Raw genomic sequence first — 25,937 nt, 5'->3', positions numbered from 1 at the left:
GAAGTATAGCCTGGCAGATAGTTGACGTCTCTGAAACCCAATACAATGCTATGCTCCCTTTTTTGCTTTTGCTTAATGCTACAGCCAGTTTGTGATGGTCTCTGCTGAATACTATATTCACTGGCAAGCAGTCTATGAGAAACATTCTAGAAGAATGCAGCAGCCATTTTGTTCAGCGTATCAGGCCCCTGATCAGGCCAAAAGCAGGGCCTCACCTGGCCTGGAGCCCTCTGCTGTTCAGGGACTCTTAACATCACACTCCTAATGAGCTTCTCCAGGTGCAGCAGGATTTGGAAATGTAGTTTGCCTTTCATTAACGGAAAAATCTGGAGCAAGATATACTTGAAATGACTGCATATCAATGTAACTATACAGTACACACAAGCACAAGTTTAAACTTCATGTAAATGTTATCAATGTTATTTATCACTCTGCCACAATGCTGCTGCTACTACTACTCTGTCAGAAGGTTACGCTAGGACTATGTAAATATACAACACAACTACCTCTATTTTTTTGATATATGTTCTATATTTCTATATTTTGATATATGTTCTATATTTCAGTCTCGCACTTTAATGTCTGTATGTGGTATGTCTGTATATTTTTATTTGTTATTGTCTATGGCAATGTCTATGTCTAAAGTATGTCTATGTCTGTATTTAAAGTATGTCTATGTCTGCATGGGAAAGTAAGAAACGAAATTTCAATTCTTTGTATGACCAGTGCATGTAAAGAAATTGACAATAAAGCCGACTTGACTTGACTTGACTTGACTTGAAGTTTGGTCTGTTTTCCTCCTCTTCTGGCCACTTCCTTGAGCACCGCTGGCCCAGCTATTCTAAGGGGAAAGTAATAACCGAGAGGTCCAGTAAATCCCTCCCCACGTTCCAGCGGGACCGTCGCCTTTGCCCACCGCCTCATGGCTGAGTGGCCATTTCCAATATTGCCTCCCTGCGAGCGCAGGAAACAAACACAGCCCCCCGTCGCTCCGAAAACGACCAGAGGCAGTGGCCGTGTCCCAGGCCCGAGGCTGCTCAGTGACTTTCGCTGATTCGCCCCTCTGGTGGACACGCTGCGCCGCCCACCACTGCTGGCTGTCTGTGTGAGGCTGTGTTGGCGGTGTGGTGGCTTCAGATCCAGCCTGCGCAGGTTGGGTGGGTTTATGGAGGCTAAGTGCTCTGTGCTTTCATGAGCTATGGGGCGGTAATCAAGGTTACTCCTGAGGAGTAAGAAGGGCAGTAGCCCGAAACGTTACTTGGGTGATTAAATAGTCAACGTGGAGCTTAGTGTGCGGATTCAATTTTGTTCTTCTATGTTCTACTCCTGAGGAGTTTTCTGCGTTCTGGAGTTGCCTGGCTTTATTGTTTTTTTTTCTCTCTCTCTCCACCTCTCTCACTCCTCTGTCTCTCTTTCTCACTCTCTCCTCTCTCTCTTTCCCTCCTCTCTCTGCTCTCTCTCCCCCGCCTCTCTCTCTCTCTTCATTGCTTCTGACTGTTCTGCTTGCTCCAGCGCGGTGTTTATTAAAAACCTCCATGCTGGCAGTCCCCCATATGCTGCTGTGTTGTGGGGGCTCCAGTGTGGTCGGTGTGGCGTGCCGTGTCCTGGGCTTCAGCCAGAGGAGAGGGAGAGCCGGGACAGGGAGACGATCCACGCCACACCACGCCACGGCGGAGAATAGAGAGTTCCGATTGCCATCTCCGTGCCGACCCTCTGCCACTGGGCATATTTCATCATCGCTTGTTTAATTAGGTCACATAGACCTCATCCCCATGGCAACTGAGTATGTGATGTGCATCTCAGTGGTTGGCTTTGCATGGTGTGTGTGTGTGCGTGTGTGTGTGTGTGTGTGTATTCATATGAAATATTTATAGGCCAATTTTTTTGTTGATGTTATTAAGGGGTTACCGTGGTTGGTGTGTGTTCACCAGCACCCGTACACTGGGGCTGCCTGTCTCTCTCTCTCTCTCTCTCTCTCTCTCTCCTTCACCAGCACCTGTACACTGGGGCTTCCTCTCTCTCTCTCTCTCCTTCACTAGCACCCGTACACTGGGGCTACCTGTCTCTCTCTCTCTCTCTCTCTCTCCTTCACTAGCACCCGTACACTGGGGCTACCTGTCTCCCTCTTGCTCTCTCCTTCTCCCTCTTTCTATGACTAACTAACTATAGGAGGCTCTGTTTACTTTTCTTCCAAAGGCAAAGAACTTTCTCTCTCCTCTCTCTCTCTATCTCCCTCTTCTCCTCACAGACTTACTACAGGACCATCTGCTTGCATCTGTAATCTGTACCACAGCAATGGGCCAGGGAAAGCCATTAGCCATTAGTAACGCTCAATTACTGAATTATGACTTAATATCACTTGTCACTTTGAGTGTCATGATTAGAGGAGAGCGCAATCTCAGGGCAGAGAAAGAAAAGAAGTCATTCATGGTGTATTATCATATCAACATATCATCATAGAACTACAGATAATTTCAATGCACCATGGGAAATACTGAGAAGTCATTCATGGTGTATTATCATAGCATATTATCATGATAGAACTACAGAACATTTCACTATATCACTGCATCTATCAGATGCAACCTGTTTGTTTTATTTTGTTTCGTTTTGTTTTATTCTGTTTGAAATACACTCCACATGAATCAAGTTGCAAGTGGAACTTTTGATTTTTGTCCACTGATCAGATATCTACATGTGAAAGAAGATTTATTCATATGTTTCATTTGGACCATGTGTCTGCATTCCAATTCTAGAAATTGTTTACATAGATCTTTGTTTTTCGAGGTCACCAAGCACTGTCGGTACAAAAAAAAAAAAAACCCCAAAAAAAAACAATTGGTTCTACCTAGCTCTAGTTACTACAGCTAGACTGCCAGACAGCTTCAGTGCTACATTCTGGGGTCATGAACATGGGGGCTCATGAACATGCCCCCAGAGTGTGACCTCAAGAAACAGAGACCTATGTGAAAAATTGCCGGAATTCTCCTTTAACAAATGTGGTTCAGAAAGTTTTCACTGCAGACAGTACTTCCTTTAATTAACTATTTGGAACTTATCTTATGAGGTAAGAATTTCCTCTGTGAGAGAGCAGATAATAGTTCCATCAGTAGTAAAGAGATTTTCCCACAATTCTTTAGGGTACTTTTTTTCCACTGCAATTAAAGTGGTATCAGGCAGCATGTAAATCTTGCGTTGTCAGGACATTAGGATTGCTCTCTCTGCTAATTACATCTTAGTGTCCTCTGGTCTGCATCTCCTAATGGCCACTGTAGTTAAAAACACAATAGAGTTTCAAACGCAGCAAAGAGATTGAAAACAATTAAATTACTCAGCTAATGCTGACTAGTCACAATCCTTTCACATGTATGTAAAAAAGTTTCCTTGTTGCAGAGTTGATGCGTGAGTTAGGTTCTAAATGGATTCTAAATGGATGGTGATGAGAGTGTAACAGTATTTGATTGACTAATGTGTGATTTTACTCATCATGTCTGTCATGATATGATAAATGATTCACCTATTGCCATCCGGAAGCATAAATGTAATGTTGGAGCTACGGGGCGGGGTTTAGTACAATAAACGAACATGGCTGAAACCTAGAACAGGTCTTATGTGTACTCAATACAACACATCGAAACATGGTGTCAGAAGTAAAGTACTAAAAGAAAATAAAGCGACAATAATTGTAATGAACATGGAAGGATTAAAGCCACCTGCAGGACTTGATCTACTGCACGGTAACTTGTCCAAAAACTGGAGGAGATTTTGGCAAAGATTTGAGCTGTATCTAGACGCAACGGGAAGGGCTAGCAAGCCAACCAAGGTACAATCTTCACTATTTCTTCATATTGCCGGTGAAGAAGCGGTAGAAGTGTATAATACCTTCACGTTCGAAGGAGACAGTGAAAAACATAAGCTGTCGAAAATAATGGAGAAATTTGAAGAGTACTGTAACCCGAAAAAAAACGGGAGGTATAAGTTTAATCAGAATTGTGGCAAATCGAGTCACGATTCGATGTGTAGATCGAAGAAAGTGCATGCAGTTGATGATGACGTAACCGATCAGAGACCTAGTCTGTTTGTTGGTGAAGTGCAAACACAGACAGGAGCAGATGAATGGACAGTTGACTTGAAATTGGAGCACAAACATGTGAAATTCAAACTAGATACAGGTGCTCAAGCCAATGTAATCCCTTACAGTCTGCTGCAAAGAATGAGAAAACAAAACATTCTAAGACCCACAAATGTGAAACTGTCAACTTACACAGGAGACAAAATATCTGTGAAAGGAAAGTGTAACTGGACAGTGAAATACAAAAAGAAAACACATGTACTGGAATTCATTGTGAAATCAGATGCTAAACCAATATTAGGAATTAATGCATGTGAACAAATGGGGCTCATACAGAGAGTGATGGAATTGAGCAAAAGTGATAAGATGGATATCTTCATGGAGTATGCTGATGTGTTTGAGGGCATAGGTTGCCTAGAGGGTGAGCACACAATCCGAATAGATTAAAATGTGGTTCCGAAAGTTCATCCTCCTAGGAAAATTCCAGTGACCCTGAGAGAAAACCTGAAAACAAAACTGAAAAGAATGGAAAAAATGAAAGTAATAGCAAGAATTGAGGAGCCCACTCAGTGGGTCAACCCCATTGTGATTGTGGAAAAGTCTAATGGGAAATTAAGAATATGTTTAGACCCACGAGATCTCAACACAGCGGTAATGAGTGTACACTACCAGCTACCAACGGTAGAGGAAATAACTAGCAGACTCTCAAAAGCCAAATACTTCACAGTGTTGGATGCAAGTTCAGGTATTTGGCAACTCAAATTAGATGAGGCCAGCTCTCGCCTTTGTACATTCAACACTCCTTTTGGCCGCTTCAGATTCCTCCGACTCCCATTTGGGGTCAACTCCGCTCCCGAAGTCTTTCATAGGATGGTGAGGCAACTTTTTGAAGGAATTGAAGGTGCTGAGACATACATTAATGATCTTTTGTTTTGGGGAGAAACAAAAGCGCAACATGATTACAGACTGCGGCAAGTGTTAGGGAGAGCAAGGGTCAAGAACTTCAAGCTGAATGAGGATAAATGCAAGATGGGCTTAGAGGAAATCAAATATCTCGGTCACATCTTCTCAAAGGATGGTTTGAAACCAGATCAGACCAAAATAGAGGCTGTCAGAAAAATGCCCACTCCAGAATGCAAAAAGGATGTGGAGAGATTTCTAGGCATGATTACTTACCTTGCAAAGTTTATTCCAAACATGTCACAACATACTGAACATTGCGTGTTCTTACCAGAGATGATGTTGCCTGGCAGTGGGAGGAGGAACATCAGCGCGCATTCAACAAATTGAAAACAATGCTCACTGAGGCCCCCTTGCTCAGATACTATGATGTCAGGTTACCAGTAACACTTTCTGTTGATGCATCTAAAAGTGGACTGGGTGCTGTTCTACTTCAAGAAGAATGGCCAGTGGCTTATGCCTCGCGTGCCGTGACTGAAACAGAACAACGTTACGCGCGAATAGAGAAGGAGATGTTGGCGATTGTGTTCGGAGCAGAGCATTTTCATCAGTACATTTATGGAAGAGAGGTCGATGTACAATCCGACCACAAGCCACTCGAAGCAATAATGAAAAAGCCATTGAGCAGTGCTCCAGCTAGAATACAGAGACTGTTAATGAGATGAGGAAAAGGAGATGTATATAGCTGATTATCCAGAGCATTATCCAGAGCGTACTTACCTGAGACCGGCTCACCTGATAAAGAAATTGAAGCTCAGGTGCATATGGTAATGTCAAACTTACCTCTGTCAAATGAGAAACTAGATGAATTCAAAAAGGGAACAAAAAAGGATGTGAGTCTGACAAAACTTAGAGAGACAGTACTAAATGGATGGCCTGAAATGAAGAGCCAAGCAGCAAAAGAAATACAAGGATATTGGAACTTTAGAGAGGAAATCTCAGTTGTGAATGGAGTTTTGTTCAAAGGAGAACAGCTCATAGTTCCAGCAACAATGAGAGCAGAAATGCTAAAGCGAATTCATGAAAGTCACCACGGCATAGAAATCTGCAGACGGAAAGCGAGAGAAGTGCTTTTTTGGCACAAAGCATAACAGAGATGGTGAACAACTGTGATGTGTGCAGCACACACCAAAAACGTCAAACCAAAGAGACATTACATCCACACAGTGTTCCTGAAAGACCCTGGCAGAAAATAGGTGTTGACTTGTTTACCTTTGATCAACAGGAGTATCTACTCTTAGTGGATTATCAAGTTCGTTGAAGTAGAGTGGCTGAGATCAGATACAAGAAGCACAACAGTCATTACCCATCTGAAGTCACAATTCGCAAGACATGGAATTCCTGAAACAGTAATTTCTGACAATGGGCCACAGTTTAGCTCACGTGAATTTCAAGCTTTTGCGAAAGAGAGGGAATTCATGCACAAAACCTCAAGTCCCCATCAGGCACAGTCAAATGGAATGGCGGAAAGAGGAGTGCAGACACGTTGTACATATTAAACATATGCTTAAGAAGCCATGGAGGACATTGGAGGACATTGGAGCATCTCCAGCCCAACTGCTGATGGGTCGAAGACTAAGAACAAGACTTCCGATCACATCAGAGTTGTTGAAGCCTCGCATGGTAACTACCCCAGTACAGCAGTTCTTAGAAAGCAGACAAAGGAAGCAGAAGAAATATTTCGACCAAAGATCCAGACGTCTTCAGAAACTTCAGGTTGGCGACAATGTAAGAATATGGCAAGATGGCACATGGAATCCAGCTGCAGTTACTGGACTTTCTGAGCAGCCAAGATCTTATGTCGTTCAGATACCTGAGGGACAGGTGTACAGAAGGAACAGAAAGTTTCTAATGAAATCAAAAGAACAAAGTGACACACCAAGGAAAGACGCGGACAACCAAAATGTGACTCAACAAAATGCGTGTGACAACACAGATAAAAAACATGAAATGGATACTCAAGCACAGAAAAGAGATGTCAGTCCCACAGAGCTCTCCAGACTACCTGAGAAAACTGCAAGTGGACGAGTAATCTCAAAACCAAGGAGGCTTATTGAGGAGTAGTTGTATGATTTTTCCTTAAGTTTAAACAATGTCAGTTCAAAGGACAGTGTTATGTTAAATGAAAGCCTGGTAAAAAAAAAAAATGCTGTTGATACATATTTGGTATGTAATGGTGGACTATATACAGTTCTTTTGCAGAATGTAAAAAAAAAAAAAAAAGGAGATGTCATGATATGATAAATGATTCACCTATTGCCATCCGGAAGCATAAATGTAATGTGGGAGCTACGGGGCGGGGTTTAGTACAATAAACGAACATGGCTGAAACCTAGAACAGGTCTTGTGTGTACTCAATACAACACATCGAAACAATGTCTACATGATTGGCTGGACCACTGCTGTGGGAAGGAAGGGTTAAGGGTTCGGTGATGGAAGGCTGATCAGCACATGTCCATGTTGAGGATACTGCAGTATCTGATTTGTTTTTCTTTGCTTCATCTGATTGGTTCCTTATGCATATGCTGTAGTTGCATTCACAAGGATGAGTTCATGTAGGGTCTATTGCGTGATTCTCATAGACATTCCAGACATGCAATTCAGACCCTGAGGAAATGCTACCCTGGAATGCAGATAATATAATAATAATACTCAACGTTGGCAAGAATATGGTGAACCTATTCAATATAAGCCCTTTCACATTACTGCCCTGCCCATGTAAGAATACCTCATATGAGCATCTATTTATATGCCTAAGGGCCCTGTGCTCCCTCACACATCTTAACATGAAAAGCACAATGGGAAATATTACTGTGCATGTATAATGCACAGACATGTCCGATTCCCCATTGGATCTACTGTACGCCAGATGAGCATCGGATTACGGCCGCATCAGGGCCAGATTTGCTGCTGAGGCTGATGCGATCTGGGAAATGTATGCTCCATGACTAGTGGAATCAGGGGGGATGTTAGAGATGTTAGTGTAACACAACCCCTCTGGCAAAATGGAGAGGAAAAAATAAAACAACGATAAAAGCTCTCCTCCTCCTCTATGAGCCATCCAATAATGAGCAACATGGGGACGGTCCAAGAGGCAGAGTGATATCACCATGGGAACCATCGGTTATAGAATAGAATAGAAAAAACATGATACAACAGAATAGATATTTGTACATTCATAGCTTGTATTCTGTAGAAAAGAATAGTTATTTCTACAATAGGGAGAGAACCCATTATATTAAAGCAAATAAACAGGATCATGTCACATGTAAAGAGCTCTTGTGACCGAGTCAGTGTGAATCTGGAGGAGATGTGTCCGTAAAGGGCTCTTGAGTCAGTGTGCTTCTGAGCTGACCTGTTTTAAGCAGTGTTGTGAGCAGTGAGTGATTCCCCGACTGTGTGCAGGATCTGTTACAGAGGTTTGCGATATGCACAGGAAGGGCTTGATGACCTAATTTAGCGTGAACACAGTACTCACTCTGAGTCATTTGATCTGGCCCCTCTAACGAGATCTCTAACGGCCTTCCTGGTAAATAAGCACACGGGTCCTGAGGTCTGGCCCTTGGAGTTTCAGTTTCATTGTTTTTTTTTTTTATATCTGAATGATGGTCCTCTATACATGCATGAGTATGAGATCTTGACACTTTACTATGTTTGTGGTCTATGAAACCCTCAGGAAAACACACAGAGCTTTGGGTCATTGGGGGGCATATTTTTCTAAATAAAAATCTTCATACACGACAAACTCTAGGATTCTAAACGTCAGCATATTTAATGAGCTATGATATTTTATGTCATTCTCTCTCTCGTTCTCTCTCTCTCTCTCTCTCTCTCTCTCTCTGTCACACACTCATCCCCCTCTCTCTAATATATGCTAATTCAGATACACAATGTACAAGTGTCCTAAAATTATTATGGAACTAGCACAAACCATCATCAAGGACATCTCTCTCTCTCTGTCTATTTCTTTCTCTCTACCTCTCTTTGTCTAATACACACCACACACACACACACACACACACACACACACAAACAGAAACACTTTCCACAGCAAAAAAACCTGACTGTGTAGAATGTGAGTGTAGTGTGTGTCTCTGTGTATGTGTATGTATGTGCTGTATGAAACATCTCACATTCATACCACCCACATACTGTCACAGCCAGGACCTCTTTCGCCCACACACACTTCCTTTCATAGAGTGAGAGAGAGAGAGTGAGACTATATCCAGACACCACCCTGCTCTCACAGCTGAATCAATTATCTGAGCAACTTCTCGCCCTCTCCAATCATGATGACAAAAGAACAAAGACAATTCACATGATATGTAGTGTCCTGATCAGCGTTTTGACTATGACAGAGCATAAATATGTAAGGCATATCTGTTCTCCAGCTTTAGCTCCAAAGCAGAGCACAGGGCTAGAATTTATGCTGTGGACAGATCCATTATCTACGCTGCTCTTAAACTGCTCTTGTACCATCCTCGCCACTTCAACAGCTAGACTTACAGCACAGCAAGGTCGAGAGACTATTCAGCAGACTCAGAGGCGGTTCCGGCCTGGGTTTGATCCAGGTCGGACCCAGGACTGGTTTTGGCCCACAACTGCACTGCTTCTAGCTGTTATCAGGGAAGTAAAAACATTTCAGCCCTTATCGGCATCAGAAGCTGAGGTGGAAACGTTTGCTTCCGGGCCAACCTGACTATTTCATTTTCCCACTTTGATCTTGAAAGGTCAAAAAGTACACAGTTATCACAAGCTCCTCTTCAGGGACAGGGAAAGATATTTCAGCTCACAGATATTTAAAGTCACATGTTTGGGCTTGCTTCTCCATATCTGATAAAGAAAGTGTTACTAATCTCCGCTATATTACATAACTGAAAAGGAAAGGTTTGCTTTTTTCAAAAGAAAACTCAGAATCAACTTGTGCACCCACATCTTCTCACTGAAGTAAGTGTAATGTCAGTTTGGGATTAAATAGGCAGAAACTCTCATCACCAGAGCTCAAGACAGCCTCCTAGTGTGAGCACATTTGTCGCTGTCACATTATTGCAGGAGAATCATAGTGACATAAGTGTCAGATTTACAGATTTGGTGTTTGTAGGATCGACACTTAGGTTTTCACTGAAGTACTGCAAACGTTATTCTTCAGGTAAAAGTAGCATTCGTCCATAGACCTCTCCAGAATAAGTCCCGCCTCCGTAACTTCCGTATCCATCCAACTTCCGGGCGTGGATTGTCTATGGGGAATAACATGGCGTTTCGAAATATCATACAGGTAAAACATCTGTAGGTAGTGAAGTTGAAAAAGCTGGTGGGCAGATTGGCCTAGGCTACACACTTCTGCCATATAGTTTCCACTGGATTTTTTGATTGTCGGTGCCGTTTAAGTAGTATACTATAGATTATATTACTCAAACGGCACCGAAAATCTAAAAATCCAGTGGAAACTAGATGGCAGAAGTGTGTAGGCCAATCTGCCCAGCAGCTTTTTCTACTTTGTCACCTACAGAGTTTGACAGGTACGATCTTTCAAAATGCCATGTTATTTCCCATAGACAATCCACGCCCGGAAGTTGGATGGATACGGAAGTTAGGAGGCGGGATATATTCTGGAGAGGTCTATTAATTCATTCATTCATTCATTCATTCATTCATTGTGTCTAGAACCTCAAAAGTAGGACATCATCACTACAGCGCCCACACCAGATGCTGGTTTGAGTCCGACTCGGGTCATTTCCCGATCTCACCCTATCTCTCTCTCTCACTTGCTTCTTGTCAGCCTCTTTACTGTCCTATCCATGAAGGCAAAACAAAGTATTTATCTCCTTCTTGTGTGTTTGTTTGGGCCAGGTGTGACCTATCTCCTTCTCGTGTGTTTGTTTGGGGCAGGTCTGACCACACTCCAGGTGGTGCTGGACACAGCGGCGGAGCGGAAGTGGCACGTGACGGCCATCAATGTGGGAAACATGAAGGACGAGCGCAAAGATGAGGCCTACCGCTCACTCTTCCAGGACCTGGAGACCAAGCAGGAGAAGAGGGTCATCTTGGACTGTGAGCAGGACAAGGTCAAGGACATCATGGAACAGGTACGGTAAAGGGGCTGTCCTCTGCCTCCTCTCTGTTTGAGTACCTGCTGTTATAGCATGCATTGCGTAGCATGCATCTGCAGGTACAGAGTTGTGCAAGAAATGACCCTCATCTATGCCAGTGTTTTTCAACCTTTTTTGTGCCACGGCACACTTTTGACACTTAAAATGTCCCACGGCACACTAACATCCTGTGTGAAGAAAAAATAAACATACCATAGCCTAAAACTTCAAATAATACACAGATATGGCCTTATTATGGCTTCTATGCAAGACCTGCTCAATAAAACAAGCGCCCTCTGTTTCATTTGTAGGTGACTATATCTAATTTAATTGTTGTTATGAACTAGATAGGTGATGATTCTGTGAATATACAATCATACAATCAATGAGAGCATGTGGTTATAAATTCTTTGATGCAACAGTTGCTTTTTTGGACCAGTGAGTGACATTTGGGTAATTTTCTGCGGCACACCTGACGATCTCTCACGGCACACTAGTGTGCCCCGGCACAGTGGTTGAAAAACACTGATCTATGCAACATCTTACGCTAACAGATGCTGTGATGCAGATGCTGACAGCCCCTGCGCTACATTAGCCCCTATGCTACACTAGCCCCTGCGCTACATTAGCCCCTGTGCTAGTCTCTGTGCTACACTAGCCCCTGTGCTACACTAGCCCCTGTGCTACATTACCCCCTGTGCTACACTAGCCCCTGCGCTACACTAGCCCCTGTGCTACATTAGCCCCTGTGCTATGCTAGCCCCTGTGCTACATTAGCCCCTGTGCTACACTAGCCCCTGTGCTACACTAGCCCCTGCGCTACACTAGCCCCTGTGCTACATTAGCCCCTGCGCTACACTAGCCCCTGTGCTACATTAGCCCCTGTGCTAGCCCCTGCGCTACACTAGCCCCCGTGCTACACTAGCCCCTGTGGCTTGCAGCCTCTGGGTTTGCCCACATCCTATGACAGAGTCCCATGCTGGACAGTATCTGTACAGCCGGGCCACACCAGGTCCGCATTTGAAGCACTCTGTTCGTGGAATGTAAAAAGTGCCATCATGCCTGGTGTAGCCAGTTCTATTGACTATTGTGGAAGCTAAATGTTGCAGCACACTTTCCACGAATAGAGCGGCTCAGTTATGTAGGTGTAGCCTGACTATTAGATGATGGATTTATCTGAAACTTTGAAACACAGGCACATGTTTCTACCTGCATTTGTTAAATAATAGCTCATAATGTGTTGTCTGGTCCTGTGCTTTCTCTCCATTGTGTGGTTGGAACTGCATGCAAATGTTGAACATCATGCTGTCGGTAAAGTCAGCTCAGCCATTTGTAAAAGAACTCAAATTTATTTTTGCTGAACCATAGATATGAATAAATATCTGTTTTCATCAGTTCCTTTCATCAGGGGAAATTGTTATTAGGTTAGACAGCAGATATGTTTTGAAGGGCTTTCCGCTCCAGTTGTTATGTAAAGACAGAGAAATGTTTTTGGATTGGGGGCTTTGATTAGTTTAGTTTAGTTTTTTCTTGTTGCTGACATCATGTTTTGGCTGTCCTGTCCTCCACTCCATATTGTGATGTTGTTTAAGAAATCAAGGGAAGAGAAATACGGAGTAATCGGGGCGCTTTGTGCTGAGCTCCAGGCTGCACTTTATATGAGATCATTAGTTGAGATTGCACAGCATCACTGGAGGTAAAGGCCACAGCACTTCCTCCGAAACCGGCTTATTTATCTGCACTGCCGAGGCCCCAAGGGATGGTTAATTGATTTGTATTTAAAGCTTGCAGGACTCTTTCAAACAGCGCCGGGAATCAATGCGTTTACCTCTTTATCTTCACAGCATCCTCCTACGTCACACATTACACAGGCACTCTCTAGAAACACCCACAATTAAGATTCACAATCATATACGGTATTTCATCACTCAATTGTGTTTGATCTGCCAAATGTGCTCTCTCAGACATTGCCGATGTGTACCATGAAAAAGAATTGCTGTCGTGCCAGTGAAGCTGTGATAGCTTATCAGTGTATCTGTATCACCATTATTATTTATTAGTATAACATAGTTTCTGAAGTTATCCGTTCTCCAAAAATAAGTACTTTGGACTGTGTAATCACATGTAATACCTTGTCATTGTAATGTGTATTATCCTGTACTGTAATTGTACATGGTACAATTACCATGTAATACAGTTCTGTAACAGATTCAAAGCTTTGATACACTCATTAGTATTATGTAATAAACAAAATATTTTCATACATGCTGCTGTCAACAACACTGAAAGATCGCAACCAAGATTAGATTTATTCACAGAGATATGTCTCATAACTGTCTGATCTTATGAACTAAATACTTTGAAATGTTCCTATTATATAATGCTCATGTCCTTAGATGTATAATAGATGTCCAGACAGGATGTGCTTGACGGTGGACTTCCTGTTTGGTTCTTATTAAATCCCTGTCGTCCCCTCCAGGTCATCACCATCGGTCGACATGTGAAGGGATATCATTACATCATTGCAAACTTGGTGAGTCACGCGGCCCTTCTGCACAGAACATGTCATCACAGGCAGGAGTCAGTCTTAGAGGGAGAAAAGTCATTTTATTTTGTTTTGACTTTTGTTTAATTATAGCTACAAGTTAATTGACATCTATATTTATTTTCCATTCTGTGTGTGTGTGTGTGTGTCTGCTTTCACACTCAGGGCTTCATGGATGGAGACTTATCAAAGATTCAGTATGGAGGAGCGAATGTCTCTGGGTTCCAGATTGTTGACTTTGATGACCCCATGGTATCCAAGTTTGATCAGATGTGGGACACACTGGAGGAGAAAGAGTATCCAGGAGCAGACAGTAAAATCCGGGTAAGCTGGGCCCATTTCACTGCATTTGTAGACAGTTCTGACCGATGGTCGTGGATAAGGAGCTGGGTTTGCATGCAGTAGCCTGAAAAGTTGTGTTTGATACCCAGCTGCCACCGGTGTGCCTTTGAGCAGAGCAACCTCGAGTTGCTCCAGATAATCTGGCCCTGCTATTAATTGAAATCTGCAAGTCACTTTGGATAAAATTGATGGCCAAATAAATAAAAAAATAAAGGTTTTCAGGGCTTTAAGTAGGGGCCAGACTGTCCAATCAGGGATATGCTGTCCAATCAGGGCTAGGCTTATATATGTTTCAGGACCAGACTGTCCAATCAAGGCTAGGGTGTCTTCAAGTGTTTGACTTGGTTTAACAGTGTTCAACTCATACAAGAGGAAACTGAAGTTGTTTTGTTAGTCAATGTTTGCCATTTAATGTTTTTTTGTTTTTCCTTTGCTTGCCTTCTTTCAAGGGAAATCCAGGGAAATCTCAGCAAACCTCATTGTCTTTTGTCTGATTACCATAGCATTGTTACGCAAGAGAACAATAAAATGTTTGTCATGCAGTAAGATAGATGGTTATTACCCAATATAGCCACCAGTGCTTGAGGCAGATGGAAGTGTGTGTGCCAGTGCACTGCATTTACCATGAGAGGACATCCATCCAAAACGGTTTCATAACTGTTGGATGATTAAGGGGTAGATAGAAGAGTTGTTATGGTGCGATCCATTTGTCCAATGTGCTCATCTTACAAGTAGTAAGTTGTCCGAAAAACAGGAAGTTACGCAAAATTACGCGACGGCACAACCCCCTAAACTCGTCTGACAAGAAACGATCTCGTACAAGTCAAAGGACCCCCAGTTCAGTTTTATTTGTATAGCGCCTTTCTCAGACTCAAGGTCATGTGCATGTGTGTGTGTGTGTGTGTGTGTGTGTGTGTGTGTGGCATAATGTGTGTTAATGAAATGTGTGTTCCATCCCCATGGTTCTAAACGGATAGTACACCTCTGCGCTGACATATGATGCGGTGCACGTGATGACGGAGGCCTTCCGCTACCTGCAAAAACAGCGCATCGACATCTCCCGCCGCGCCAACACTGGAGACTGCCTGGCCAACCCAGCTGTGCCCTGGCAACAGGGCGTGGAGATCGAGCGCGCTCTTAAACAGGTGACGGGCACTGCCATACAAAAGGCGGAAACCTTACTGTGACAGAGATTACTTGTGCCACTGAGGGACAATAACAGGTTCCAGATATGACACCTTACAGTAGTACTGACAGGGTTTTACCTCACCCAAAAAACTGTTTAGACAAGACCAAATTCAATTTAATATACAGTATGTGTGGTTATTAGAACCGTAATTCAGTTGACTGAAAATACTAGGAAGCTGTTTTTTTTTAACATGTATTTCATTGTATATTAGATATGGTTCATGTTAGCACCCCCTCCAATACAGGCAGGCTGTCACAAATCACAAATCCCTAATACTGTTGTTTTTCACTTTCCCTGTCTTGCCATGCCAAAAGCATAAATCATAAATCTGACTGTTTATGTGTGGAAATGTTTTTAGTTGTTGTTTTTTTGTTTTTGCTGTGCTGTCGATGCCGTGGTTGTCTTAGGTGAAAGTTGAGGGACTCACAGGAAATATCCAGTTTGACCAACACGGGAAGAGAGTGAACTACTCAGTAAATATCATGGAGCTGAAGAATAATGGACCAGTCAAGGTAGAACAGCATCCTCCAACACACACACACACACACACACACACACACACACACACACACACAGTGAATATCATGGAGCTGAAGAATAATGGACCAGTCAAGGTAGAACAGCATCCTCCAGCATGCGTGGACTGTAACACACACACACACACACACACACACACACACACACACACACACACACACACACAGTGAATATCATGGAGCTTAAGAATAATGGGCCAGTCAAGGTAGAACAGCATCCTCCAGCATGCGTGGACTGTAACACACACACACACACACACAGACACACACACACACACACACACACACACACACAGTGAATATCATGGAGCTTAAGAATAATGAGCCAGTCAAGGTAAAACAGCATCCTCCAGCATGCGTGGACTGTAAGATTAGGATGTGCATTTGACAGGTGAAATAATGAGATGGTTAAGCAGAAAGCATCCCTATTTGAAGATGTTACAATTGGAGTGTATGTGCCCATGTGGGCATGTGTACGTATGTGTGTGTTTGTGTGTGTGTGTGTGTGTGTGTGTGTGTGTGTGTGTGTGTGTGTGTGTGTGTGTGTGTGTTTGTGTGTGTGTGTGTGTGTGCGTGCGTGAGTGCGTGCTTTGTGATTTGAAGTGGCTGCCTCATCCACTTTGAAGGTTCAAAGCCTCATACTGTCTTTTCAGGATCCATTGTCATGATATAAATCTGGTTCATATGACTAAACAACACGTTCAATTCAATTGAATGTCTTTTTGTCTCCATGCAGATTGGATACTGGAATGAGGTTGACAAAATGGCGGTCACAAAATCAGATCTGTTTCCCAATGACACCATGGGTTTGGAAAACAAGACTGTGATAGTAACAACAATTCTTGTAAGTTATTTTCTGTTGGAGTGTTAGATTCCCATAGCTGGATAATGCTTTATAATTAGGTGTGTTAACAAACTATTCACAAGGTATTACTAAATGGTTAGTTCTAGCTAGCTGTTAAATAACATTACAGGATTGCTTACACATAGTTTATAAGCCACTGGAAAAACACATTGCAATTGCTTAATAAACAATTTACAAATGATTAATAAATGGATAGTTATACATTTATTAGCTATGAGATAACACTACATTACTTACAAACAGTTTATGACACTTAACAAGTATGCAATGTTTAATTCATGCATAACACAGGTTTATTAATGGTAAGCCCACACCCTACTGTATATTAATGTCAAAAACTCTATATAAACTCTATGTAAACATTTCATTTTCATATCCAAACACACTTAGATGCCACGTTCTTTATCCGAGATTTGAACCCGAGTGAAATTCCTATGATACAAAAATCTGTTTGTGTTATGCAATGTCAGTAGATGTTACAAGTCCTAAGGCATACCTGTCCCTCCACAGCATCGGAACAGTATTCATCCCACTATCTCTCTCTTTCTCTCTCTCTCTGTCTTTCTCTTTCAGGAAGCTCCATATGTGATGCTAAAGAAGAACGCAGACATGTTTGTGGACAATGAGCGGTACGAGGGCTACTGTGTAGACCTGGCTGCTGAGATCGCCAAGCACTGTGGCTTCAAGTACCAGCTCAAAATTGTGGGAGATGGGAAGTATGGCGCTCGTGACGCCGAGACAAAGATCTGGAATGGAATGGTTGGAGAGCTAGTTTATGGGGTAAGGAGAACAATCTGTGTTTCTTTGGGTGGTGTACACAGCACAATTGCTTGCCTATCGTGTTCTAAAAGCATAAATCATTAATATGCGGGAATGCTTGCAGATCTAAACACTATTCAGCTGTCTGAAGTGTTTTGAAACCTATTCAAATGCCTCTTATCGTCTCTCAGCAATTACAGCAGATTACAGATGTACCTTGTTAGCAAAAATGTGTTGAAATAATGCTGTTAGCTAATTGCGGTGATGTTGAGGCTACTTGGTAATACTTCAGCAAGAGCACTTCATTACAATATAGAATACACTGTGATAAACTGCCAGTGTTCTGCCGGAAAACCTTACATTGAAGTGAGGTGTATGTTGCTCTGCTGTTAAGCTATTTGCTTTTTGAAACTCCTTGGCAGAAAGCTGATGTGGCGATAGCACCTCTCACTATTACCCTGGTCCGAGAAGAGGTTATTGACTTCTCCAAGCCTTTCATGAGCCTGGGCATCTCCATTATGATCAAGAAGCCCCAGAAGTCCAAGCCAGGGGTCTTCTCCTTCCTGGACCCGCTGGCTTACGAGATCTGGATGTGCATCGTGTTTGCCTACATTGGCGTGAGCGTGGTGCTCTTCCTGGTCAGCCGATTCAGCCCCTACGAGTGGCACACAGAAGAGTACGAGGACGGACAGATCCAGACCAGCGAGTCGACCAACGAGTTTGGGATATTCAACAGCCTCTGGTTCTCCCTGGGGGCCTTCATGAGACAGGGCTGTGACATCTCACCCAGGTGGGTGGACCATGATCCAGTGAATCAAAACAGAATGTAGCTCCCAGACTAATTTAAAAATGGCAACCAGAGTCTTCTTCAGGCAAACTCACTCTACCAATTTTTGTGAACCATGATCCATCCATCCGTTACACTGCTGTCCATTTCCTTTTGGATTGTTGAAGCCCATAGCCTATGTTCCCACATTTTTCTCAAAATTAAAAACAGGCCAACTGCTGAAAAATGGAGCATGGCCATACAATAAAGTGACATTAAGCATCATGATGAAGGCAATGAACTCTAGATTTGTTTTTGACAAAGAACACCCACAACTCTGCCTTGCAAAGCAAGTTAAACTGCAGCATGGCCCATGTTAATTTCATGGATTCAGTTACAGCAAAGCCCAAGTGATAGCAGATGCTATCTGCTGCGACACTTTGGAGGGGACACGGTTCATGTCAGGGGAAGGGTGTGTATCCAAAATGTATTTGTGTTCGCAAAGTTGCCAGCCTCCAATAATATATGAAACCTAATGAATTTTTTATCGCCAATTATAAATTAAACAGATCCTTATTATTTGATCCCTCTGAAAGATTAATCAAACGTGGGCTTGAAACACTTTTTGTTAACACTCACCGTGTCATCCATTAGCATGTCCTCGTCATGTGGTAAATGTTCAAAATGGTTTTGACATGACATAGTTTCTAAGGAGTTCAAGTTAAGTTTTGTACTGCATGAGCATTAATGTATTATTAAAGTAAGACTGTATTCAGTCCACTGTAACATTCCTTGGTCTTTGATGTGTTCGTATGTCTCTCTGTAGGTCTCTGTCTGGACGTATTGTCGGAGGTGTGTGGTGGTTCTTCACCTTAATCATAATCTCGTCCTACACGGCTAACCTGGCTGCCTTCCTGACTGTGGAGAGAATGGTGTCTCCCATCGAGAGCGCCGAGGACCTGGCTAAACAGACTGAGATCGCCTATGGCACGCTAGACTCCGGATCAACCAAAGAGTTCTTCAGGGTAAGATTCTGTGCTGGGTTAGCCTTTTTTAATGCTAGCATACCTCACAAGGCTGAAAGGTGTGAGTCAACCATAACTAAGTTTGCCTTCTACTTTAATAGTTAATTATGAGTATTATCTGATAGCTGAATGTTAACTGAAGAATTTATTTCTGTCTTCTCTTCTCCACCACCAGCGTTCTAAAATTGCCCTTTTTGATAAAATGTGGACGTACATGCGCGGCGCAGAGCCCTCTGTGTTTGTCAAAACGACGGCCGAGGGGGTGATGCGGGTGCGCAAGTCCAAGGGCAAGTACGCCTACCTGCTGGAGTCCACCATGAACGAGTACATCGAGCAGCGCAAGCCCTGCGACACCATGAAGGTCGGGGGCAACCTGGACTCCAAGGGATACGGCATCGCCACGCCAAAAGGATCTTCATTAAGGTGGGTGGAATAGTATAACAATGTGTCCAATGTTGTTATAGTATCCCACCTACCCTGATGTAGCTTTGCTAAAGTCCTCTGGTTTGTATAAGGAGATGCAGGAGTCAAAATGACCCGCCTCCTTCAATTAAAATAAAAGAGATTGCAATTTATTGCAAAATAAATTGCAAATTGATAAATATATAAATTTAACACAAATCTCATTGAAAATACAACCATGCACGTTGTACTAAAAAATATTTATATTAATCAATCAATTTGGTATTTGATACATTTGATTATCAGTTACAAATGGTTGTCATGCTTATTAGCAACAAAGCCATATACTATTGATCTAGACGGACAAGGGTGGTGTATTTGGAGTATGTTGTTGTCCAGTTGTGTCCTAATATCTCTGTTTGAATCTTTGACTGTTTGAAGATGTGCTTAGCCTCTCTCTTCCCCTCCCTTCTTTGTAACCATGTTCTGTTTCTCATGTTTACCTGCTTCATTAGAATGAACTGTTGTGAAATGTTTATTCTCAAAACCCCTGCCATACACATGTTTGTTTAAAGATTAAACCTGATATTTGCTTTTGAAGTTGAATTCGGCCATTAAAACACCAAATTTAGTCTATCTAAGAGGTGGCATGGCTGGGGTTTCCATTACTCTATCATATGCTGAGGTGTTCTTATGCTCTTGGTATAAATGTGCTGACTTGTCTCCGTAGATGCTTATAGTTCCCGGGCAACTCTTAAACAGTCTCCATCCTCTCTAATTGGCAGGAACCTCTAGCCTATTTAATTGGAACAGTTACCCTACCTAATTGGCAAACACTCCCTGTAGTCTTTAGTGATGTTTACCTGAGCACAGCCGTTAGCAGGGGTGGGTGGGTGTACTGTTGCATGCATCTCTCTCTCTCTTTCTCTCTCTTTTATGATCTGTCCACTAGCTGCAGACGCTCTTCTGCTGTTTCTCTTTTAGACTCGCGGGCAGGTAGAAGACAAAGAGTGCACCACTTTAGTCCTAGAGCTCCCCACCCGTAGCTTTTACTCTCTTTGCCTCTTCTCTCTGATGAAGCTAAGGTCTGTCAGTGTTTGTCTTTCTAATGTATCCCACAGACACAGGCTAGGGATATTACTTTTACTATCTGCGCTACAGAGAGACATTTGTGTGGAGTAACCTCAGCACTGGGGAGCTCTTTTTCAGCTATTATTATTGATCAAAGTCATTTCAACACTCTAAGTGAAATAGTTAAACACATGGACAAAAATAATGACAGAAAGGAAAACAATTGAGAAATGGCTCACCCTGTCTTACAAGTATGTTTTATCGTTTCAAGAAATGCGGTTAACCTCGCAGTTCTAAAACTGAATGAACAAGGCCTCTTGGACAAATTGAAAAACAAATGGTGGTACGACAAAGGAGAGTGCGGCAGCGGGGGAGGTGATTCCAAGGTCAGCCCCAGAGAGCATGATGGGTAATTCACTGCAACTCCAACAGTAAGCAGCAGACTCACACGGAGAGCCCAAACAAATCACCATTAACCTGAACCCCGACAGCGACAACAAACTGACGGCAGCCATTTTGAAAATGGCTGCCACGTCATAACAGAGGTGTAAGAGTTAAGGCAGTCAGGCCTACACATAGCTTGCTGTGGGACCACTCATAGCAAAACCCCTTCTGATTGGCTGGCGTTTGCTTGTATGCACGCCGTATTGCTGTTTCTGCTGCTTACTACGGGCGATACGTTAATGCACATTTGGCTCTGCTAAAGTCCCTTTTGCTTAGGCCAAATGGCGCATCAACGTCTTGATCGCCATGGTGAAACGAACAGAAAAGAACAACAACAAAAAAGAGCAGGAAAAAAGAATCTAAGAGGAAGTTGAATCAGTGTATTGTTAATAATAATAACATAAAATAACATTGATAATGTTATTTATGTTATTCCCCACGTGAAGAATCCCAGTAAACCTTGCAGTATTGAAACTCAGTGAGCAAGGCGTCTTAGACAAGCTGAAAAACAAATGGTGGTACGATAAGGGTGAATGTGGAGCCAAGGACTCGGGAAGTAAGGTCAGTCTCTGCTGAGTCTTTGTGATCAAACACACTTGTCTAAAGTGAGAATGAGCCATGTGCTTTGTAATGACAAACACACAGTCTCTTAATGCTACATGCACTAATAAGCCTATACACTGTTTGTACAGTTAAAGCATGAGAAGCACTGGCAAAATGTTGAACTAATGCCTGCAGACTATATGACTAACGCTGGCGACTGCACTTATGGAGACTGCAGCCACGTAATGCATGTTGAGCCAGCTCTGACATGTGCACTCCCTAACCTCTCACACATACTGTGTAACATGCCCTCTTTTCAGCTCCAAAAGACCACTCACGGGAGCCAGTCACGAGAAAGACATGAGACATGCTCTAGGTTACAGTGAGACAGACCACAGACACATGAGGCACTCTCTAGGTTACAGTGAGACAGACCACAGACAAACTATAGCTCTGGTGTTCCCTTGTCGCCTGGTTAAGCCTAGACCATCTATAAGGGTGTCCAAGATGTTTTAGTGTCAGTTTGTTTCTCAATGTGCGTATTTGTAAGTGTGTATGTGTGTGTTTGTAGTTGTGTTGTCATGTGTGGTGGTAGTATTTGTGTATCTGTTTTAGAAGTAGTCTGTGTGTATGTCTGTATATGTATGTTTCAGTTACTGTGTGAATATTTGTTTGTGACTGCTCATGTGAAGTGAAAAGTACGCTTGTGAAAATGTCTATGTATGTCCATGGAGCCAACACAATCTAATTCTACAACAGATTAACTAAATTATGTCCCAAGGAATGAGTGCAGAGAAAGCTAGTGCCACACATACAAAACAGTAAACTAAGAGAGCCATTGTTTAAACAACTAGATCCTCCTCGTGGGGCTACACCATAGTCCAGATAACAAATGGGCAGAAGTGATTCATAATGGCATGTATGCATTAGGGAGAAGTGAAGAGTTTATTTTGAGGTCTAGTTCACAGAAAAAAGCAAAGGTTAAAAACAGAGCAGGCTAGATTTGTAGTTCCATCTGGTGATTAAAAAGCACACCTTAGTCCCTAATTCACATCTCCAGAACAGAGGTAGGGCATGCCAGACTCATGAAATGCTAATTTATTCACTCCTGGTGTCGGGGGGAATAAATAGCGTGTGCCCAGCACATGGCGTTCTGATGAGGTTTCTGTAACTCTCACAGAAGAGACGGATGTGCGCCCCAGGCCCTGTGCGACTGAGCCATGTGTGTGTGTGTGACCGTGCCTCTCTCTGTCTCCACCACTTCCTGTCGCTGTGTCTTAATGCTGCCCTCCGACCCGCACCCCATCCCCCTGAGCCCCACTGTCTTGGTCATCCCTATACATGGCCATCTAGGAGTACGCCATCCCCAGGGGTCCATCTAGACAGGCTGCAGCCCCAGCACGGCTAGCTTTTAGCTTTTAGCTCAACGCCGCTAGCCAGAGTCAATCCAGACACGCATAACAGACAGACACTGCAGCTTGTTCCTGTTGCATCAGCTAGCAGCCCAGTAGCTTTAAGTTAACTCCACGGATTATGCCGTCTGCTACTAACTCCTGATTGCTTTACTAGTTTGAACCCATACAACACAAGCAGCCACACACTGTTAGGAATTCACTAGTCATGCTATACATATGCTGTAGCTAAATGCTATTTTTTTTAAATATAATTGTTGAATTCAGATCTATGTAACTGTAAGCACTGTCAGAGTATTTTGCTAATGTGATGATGCAATGTTGTTTTGCATGCCTGTTTGACCCTGGGGTCGTGACCCCTGCCGTGGAGGCCCTGACGGTTGTCTCGTGTGCGTTCCGCAGGAGAAGACCAGTGCACTCAGCCTGAGCAACGTGGCTGGCGTATTCTACATCCTGGTGGGCGGTCTGGGCCTGGCCATGCTGGTGGCCTTGATCGAGTTCTGTTACAAGTCGCGCGCCGAAGCCAAGCGCATGAAGGTGGCAAAGAATACACAGAATATTAACCCCTCTTCCTCGCAGAATTCACAGAATTTTGCCACTTATAAGGAAGGGTACAACGTGTATGGGATCGAAAGTGTTAAAATTTAAGGGGGTAGGAAAAACGGTCGTCATTGAGTCAACCCCCTGCACGTCTCCATGCCCCCTATTCATTCCCCGGTCAGTGTATGAAGTGATGACCTCAGGCCAGTCTCTCGTACTGTTTGTAACAGTGTTATAACGTTAAAGCCCCCCCTCCCCCACCCCCTTAGCTTAGAGCTAAGCTAACCTGTGTTAGACATTGATTTCTCCCTAAATGGACACCTTCTGTTTACACCTCTCTCTCATCCTCTTGTTTGACTGTTTCCTCTCATAATGTGTCTGCTAGTCTTCTGATCTACTGTAGTTCCTGCTTGCTGGACTTTAGATGGATAGTTTGTTTGTGTTGTTTGTTTTGTCATTGTTGTTTTTCCTTGTTGCTTTGCTTTGTTCTCATTGTACACCTGCATCATCATGTGTATTCTGTTCTGTGCAGTCATTCTAAAATTTAAACTGACAAGGGGAGAGAGGTGATGATGCTAACCTGTGGCTATCTTTTGTGTGCGTGTGTGTGTGTCTGTATGTATACACACGTGTGTGTGTGTGTGTGTGTGTGTGTGTGTTTGTGTGTGGTATAGATGACCTTCACGGACGCGATGCGGAGTAAAGCGCGGTTGTCCATCACGGGCAGCACGGGGGAGAATGGGCGAGTGATGACTCCTGAGTTTCCCAAAGCAGTGCATGCGGTGTCCTATGGTGGCCCTGGGGGCATGGCCATGAACGTCAGCCTCACCGATCTCTCCTAACGGAACACTACACAGCCAGTGCCTTACGCTCCACAGCAGTCTCTCCTGTTATTCTGCCACTGTTTATTTCACATACCTCCTCTCTCTCTCTCTCTCTTTTCTTTTGACTGCCTTTATTTCATATCCCTTATCTCTCTCTTTCTCTCTTTGTTTTCTGTTTATTTCATCTCTGATTCCCTCACTCTCTATTATCTCGTATTGTCTTGTTCTGTTCTTTCTCTCTCTCTTTTTCCTATTTACCTTGGTTGAATGGCTTTCATTTGATATCACAGAGATATTTTTTTCTCTGTCCTTTGTCAAAGAAAGGCCCCCTTCTCTTATTGGTATTGGATTCTATGGATACAAAGGAATGCCTTGTCTTTGTGCACCAACGACATCATTCCGATCCCTTATCTTTTAAAAATGTTGATTTTATTTTATTTATTAATCTTTTTGTGATCTGGAGATGCAGTTTGACTGACGTCCACAGCTGCTCTGGAAAGACCTGCACTTGGAACTAGGAGATTGGAATGATTGGGGTCTCATTGTTACGACACATCTGTTTCCGTAGCTACTACAACAAGATTATGAATCCATTTTAACTCAAGCACATGTGACTTCATCTGCATCAGGATGTGAAAATGTTTTCTTCTTTTTTTTAATAAAATTATAATAAAAAAACTAAAAATGTTTTTATGTATTTTCACAAACAGATGGCTTTTAAATAATGCTTACATACCAGTTGAAAATATGTGTCTTAATATATATATATATATATATATATATATATATATATATATATATATATATATATATATACATATATTTGAAAACATGTAAAAAAATATTAATACTTAATAAAAAATACAAAAAATACATAAAAATAAAAAACGGCCTAGCTACTAGTATAATATTTTTAAAGCCAAATATGTTACTTATTGGGGTGAAACACTTAGGTCATGTAATTTATGGCTTTTTTCTCTGTATCTTCTATTTTAACATTCAGTGGAAATATGAAAAACAAATCTACTTAGCAGTGCTTGACATTTAAAATCACATGTATTATTTTTGTATGCTGTTTCCCCCCCTTTTTTTGGTGACACAGTTCTTTGTTTTCCTTGTGTGTGTTTGCTTTAAGACATTTTTGCTGTTTGTGTTTTCTTTGCCAAGGGTCAGGGTAGCAGTTTCACTTTCAGACATTTTAAAAGCAGTTTACACATTATGAATGCAAAAAATAAATATGACATTACTGCATATGTTTTGCTGTGACGTAGGAGTATACACATCAACAAAATTGCCAAATAATCTGGCGTGCCAAAAGTAGACATGACTACATGACACAAGTATAGCCAGTCGCTGTCATCAAAATGAATGTAGTGGGCGCATTCTTTAAGTTTTGTAATTAAATGTACAGTTTGATGGCTAGTGCAGTGGTTTTTACTGACAGGCTTTCTGTTATGTTTTAAATCTGATCGCAGTACAAGGTCATGTTTGCTGCATGTCACATCTTATAATTTCCTTTGCAATGAAACTGTTATCTATTACCGTCAGAATAA

At 42.5% G+C, this 25,937-nt stretch overlaps 1 protein-coding gene across 3 annotated transcripts in view; it reads left to right on the top strand.

Moving 5' to 3' along the window:
* Positions 1 to 24,702, top strand: part of gria2b (glutamate receptor, ionotropic, AMPA 2b) — a 45,021-nt gene extending 20,319 nt beyond the window's left edge. The window contains exons 4-16 of one of the 3 annotated variants that reach the window (XM_076287615.1): positions 10,922 to 11,118; positions 13,601 to 13,654; positions 13,832 to 13,990; positions 14,986 to 15,153; positions 15,605 to 15,709; positions 16,470 to 16,577; positions 17,172 to 17,378; positions 17,780 to 18,147; positions 18,950 to 19,148; positions 19,324 to 19,571; positions 21,512 to 21,626; positions 23,423 to 23,557; positions 24,235 to 24,702. In XM_076287615.1, coding sequence (XP_076143730.1) covers positions 10,922 to 11,118; positions 13,601 to 13,654; positions 13,832 to 13,990; positions 14,986 to 15,153; positions 15,605 to 15,709; positions 16,470 to 16,577; positions 17,172 to 17,378; positions 17,780 to 18,147; positions 18,950 to 19,148; positions 19,324 to 19,571; positions 21,512 to 21,626; positions 23,423 to 23,557; positions 24,235 to 24,402 — 2,231 coding nt within the window. In that variant the 3' untranslated portion in view covers positions 24,403 to 24,702. Of the gene's footprint in view, positions 1 to 10,921; positions 11,119 to 13,600; positions 13,655 to 13,831; positions 13,991 to 14,985; positions 15,154 to 15,604; positions 15,710 to 16,469; positions 16,578 to 17,171; positions 17,379 to 17,779; positions 18,148 to 18,949; positions 19,149 to 19,323; positions 19,572 to 20,892; positions 21,008 to 21,511; positions 21,627 to 23,422; positions 23,639 to 24,234 lie in introns of all 3 variants that reach the window. The other 2 variants (XM_076287614.1, XM_076287613.1) reach the window with 2 other exon arrangements.
* The last annotated feature ends 1,235 nt before the right edge of the window (positions 24,703 to 25,937 follow it).

Source organism: Alosa pseudoharengus, unplaced genomic scaffold (genome assembly GCF_046254945.1).
Source record: "Alosa pseudoharengus isolate Yale_2024_CS ecotype anadromous, Long Island Sound unplaced genomic scaffold, YU_APseudo_1.1 YU_APseudo_1.1_scf_16, whole genome shotgun sequence".
Classification (NCBI taxonomy): Eukaryota; Metazoa; Chordata; class Actinopteri; order Clupeiformes; family Clupeidae; genus Alosa; species Alosa pseudoharengus.
This window is presented reverse-complemented; position numbering and strand designations above follow the sequence as displayed.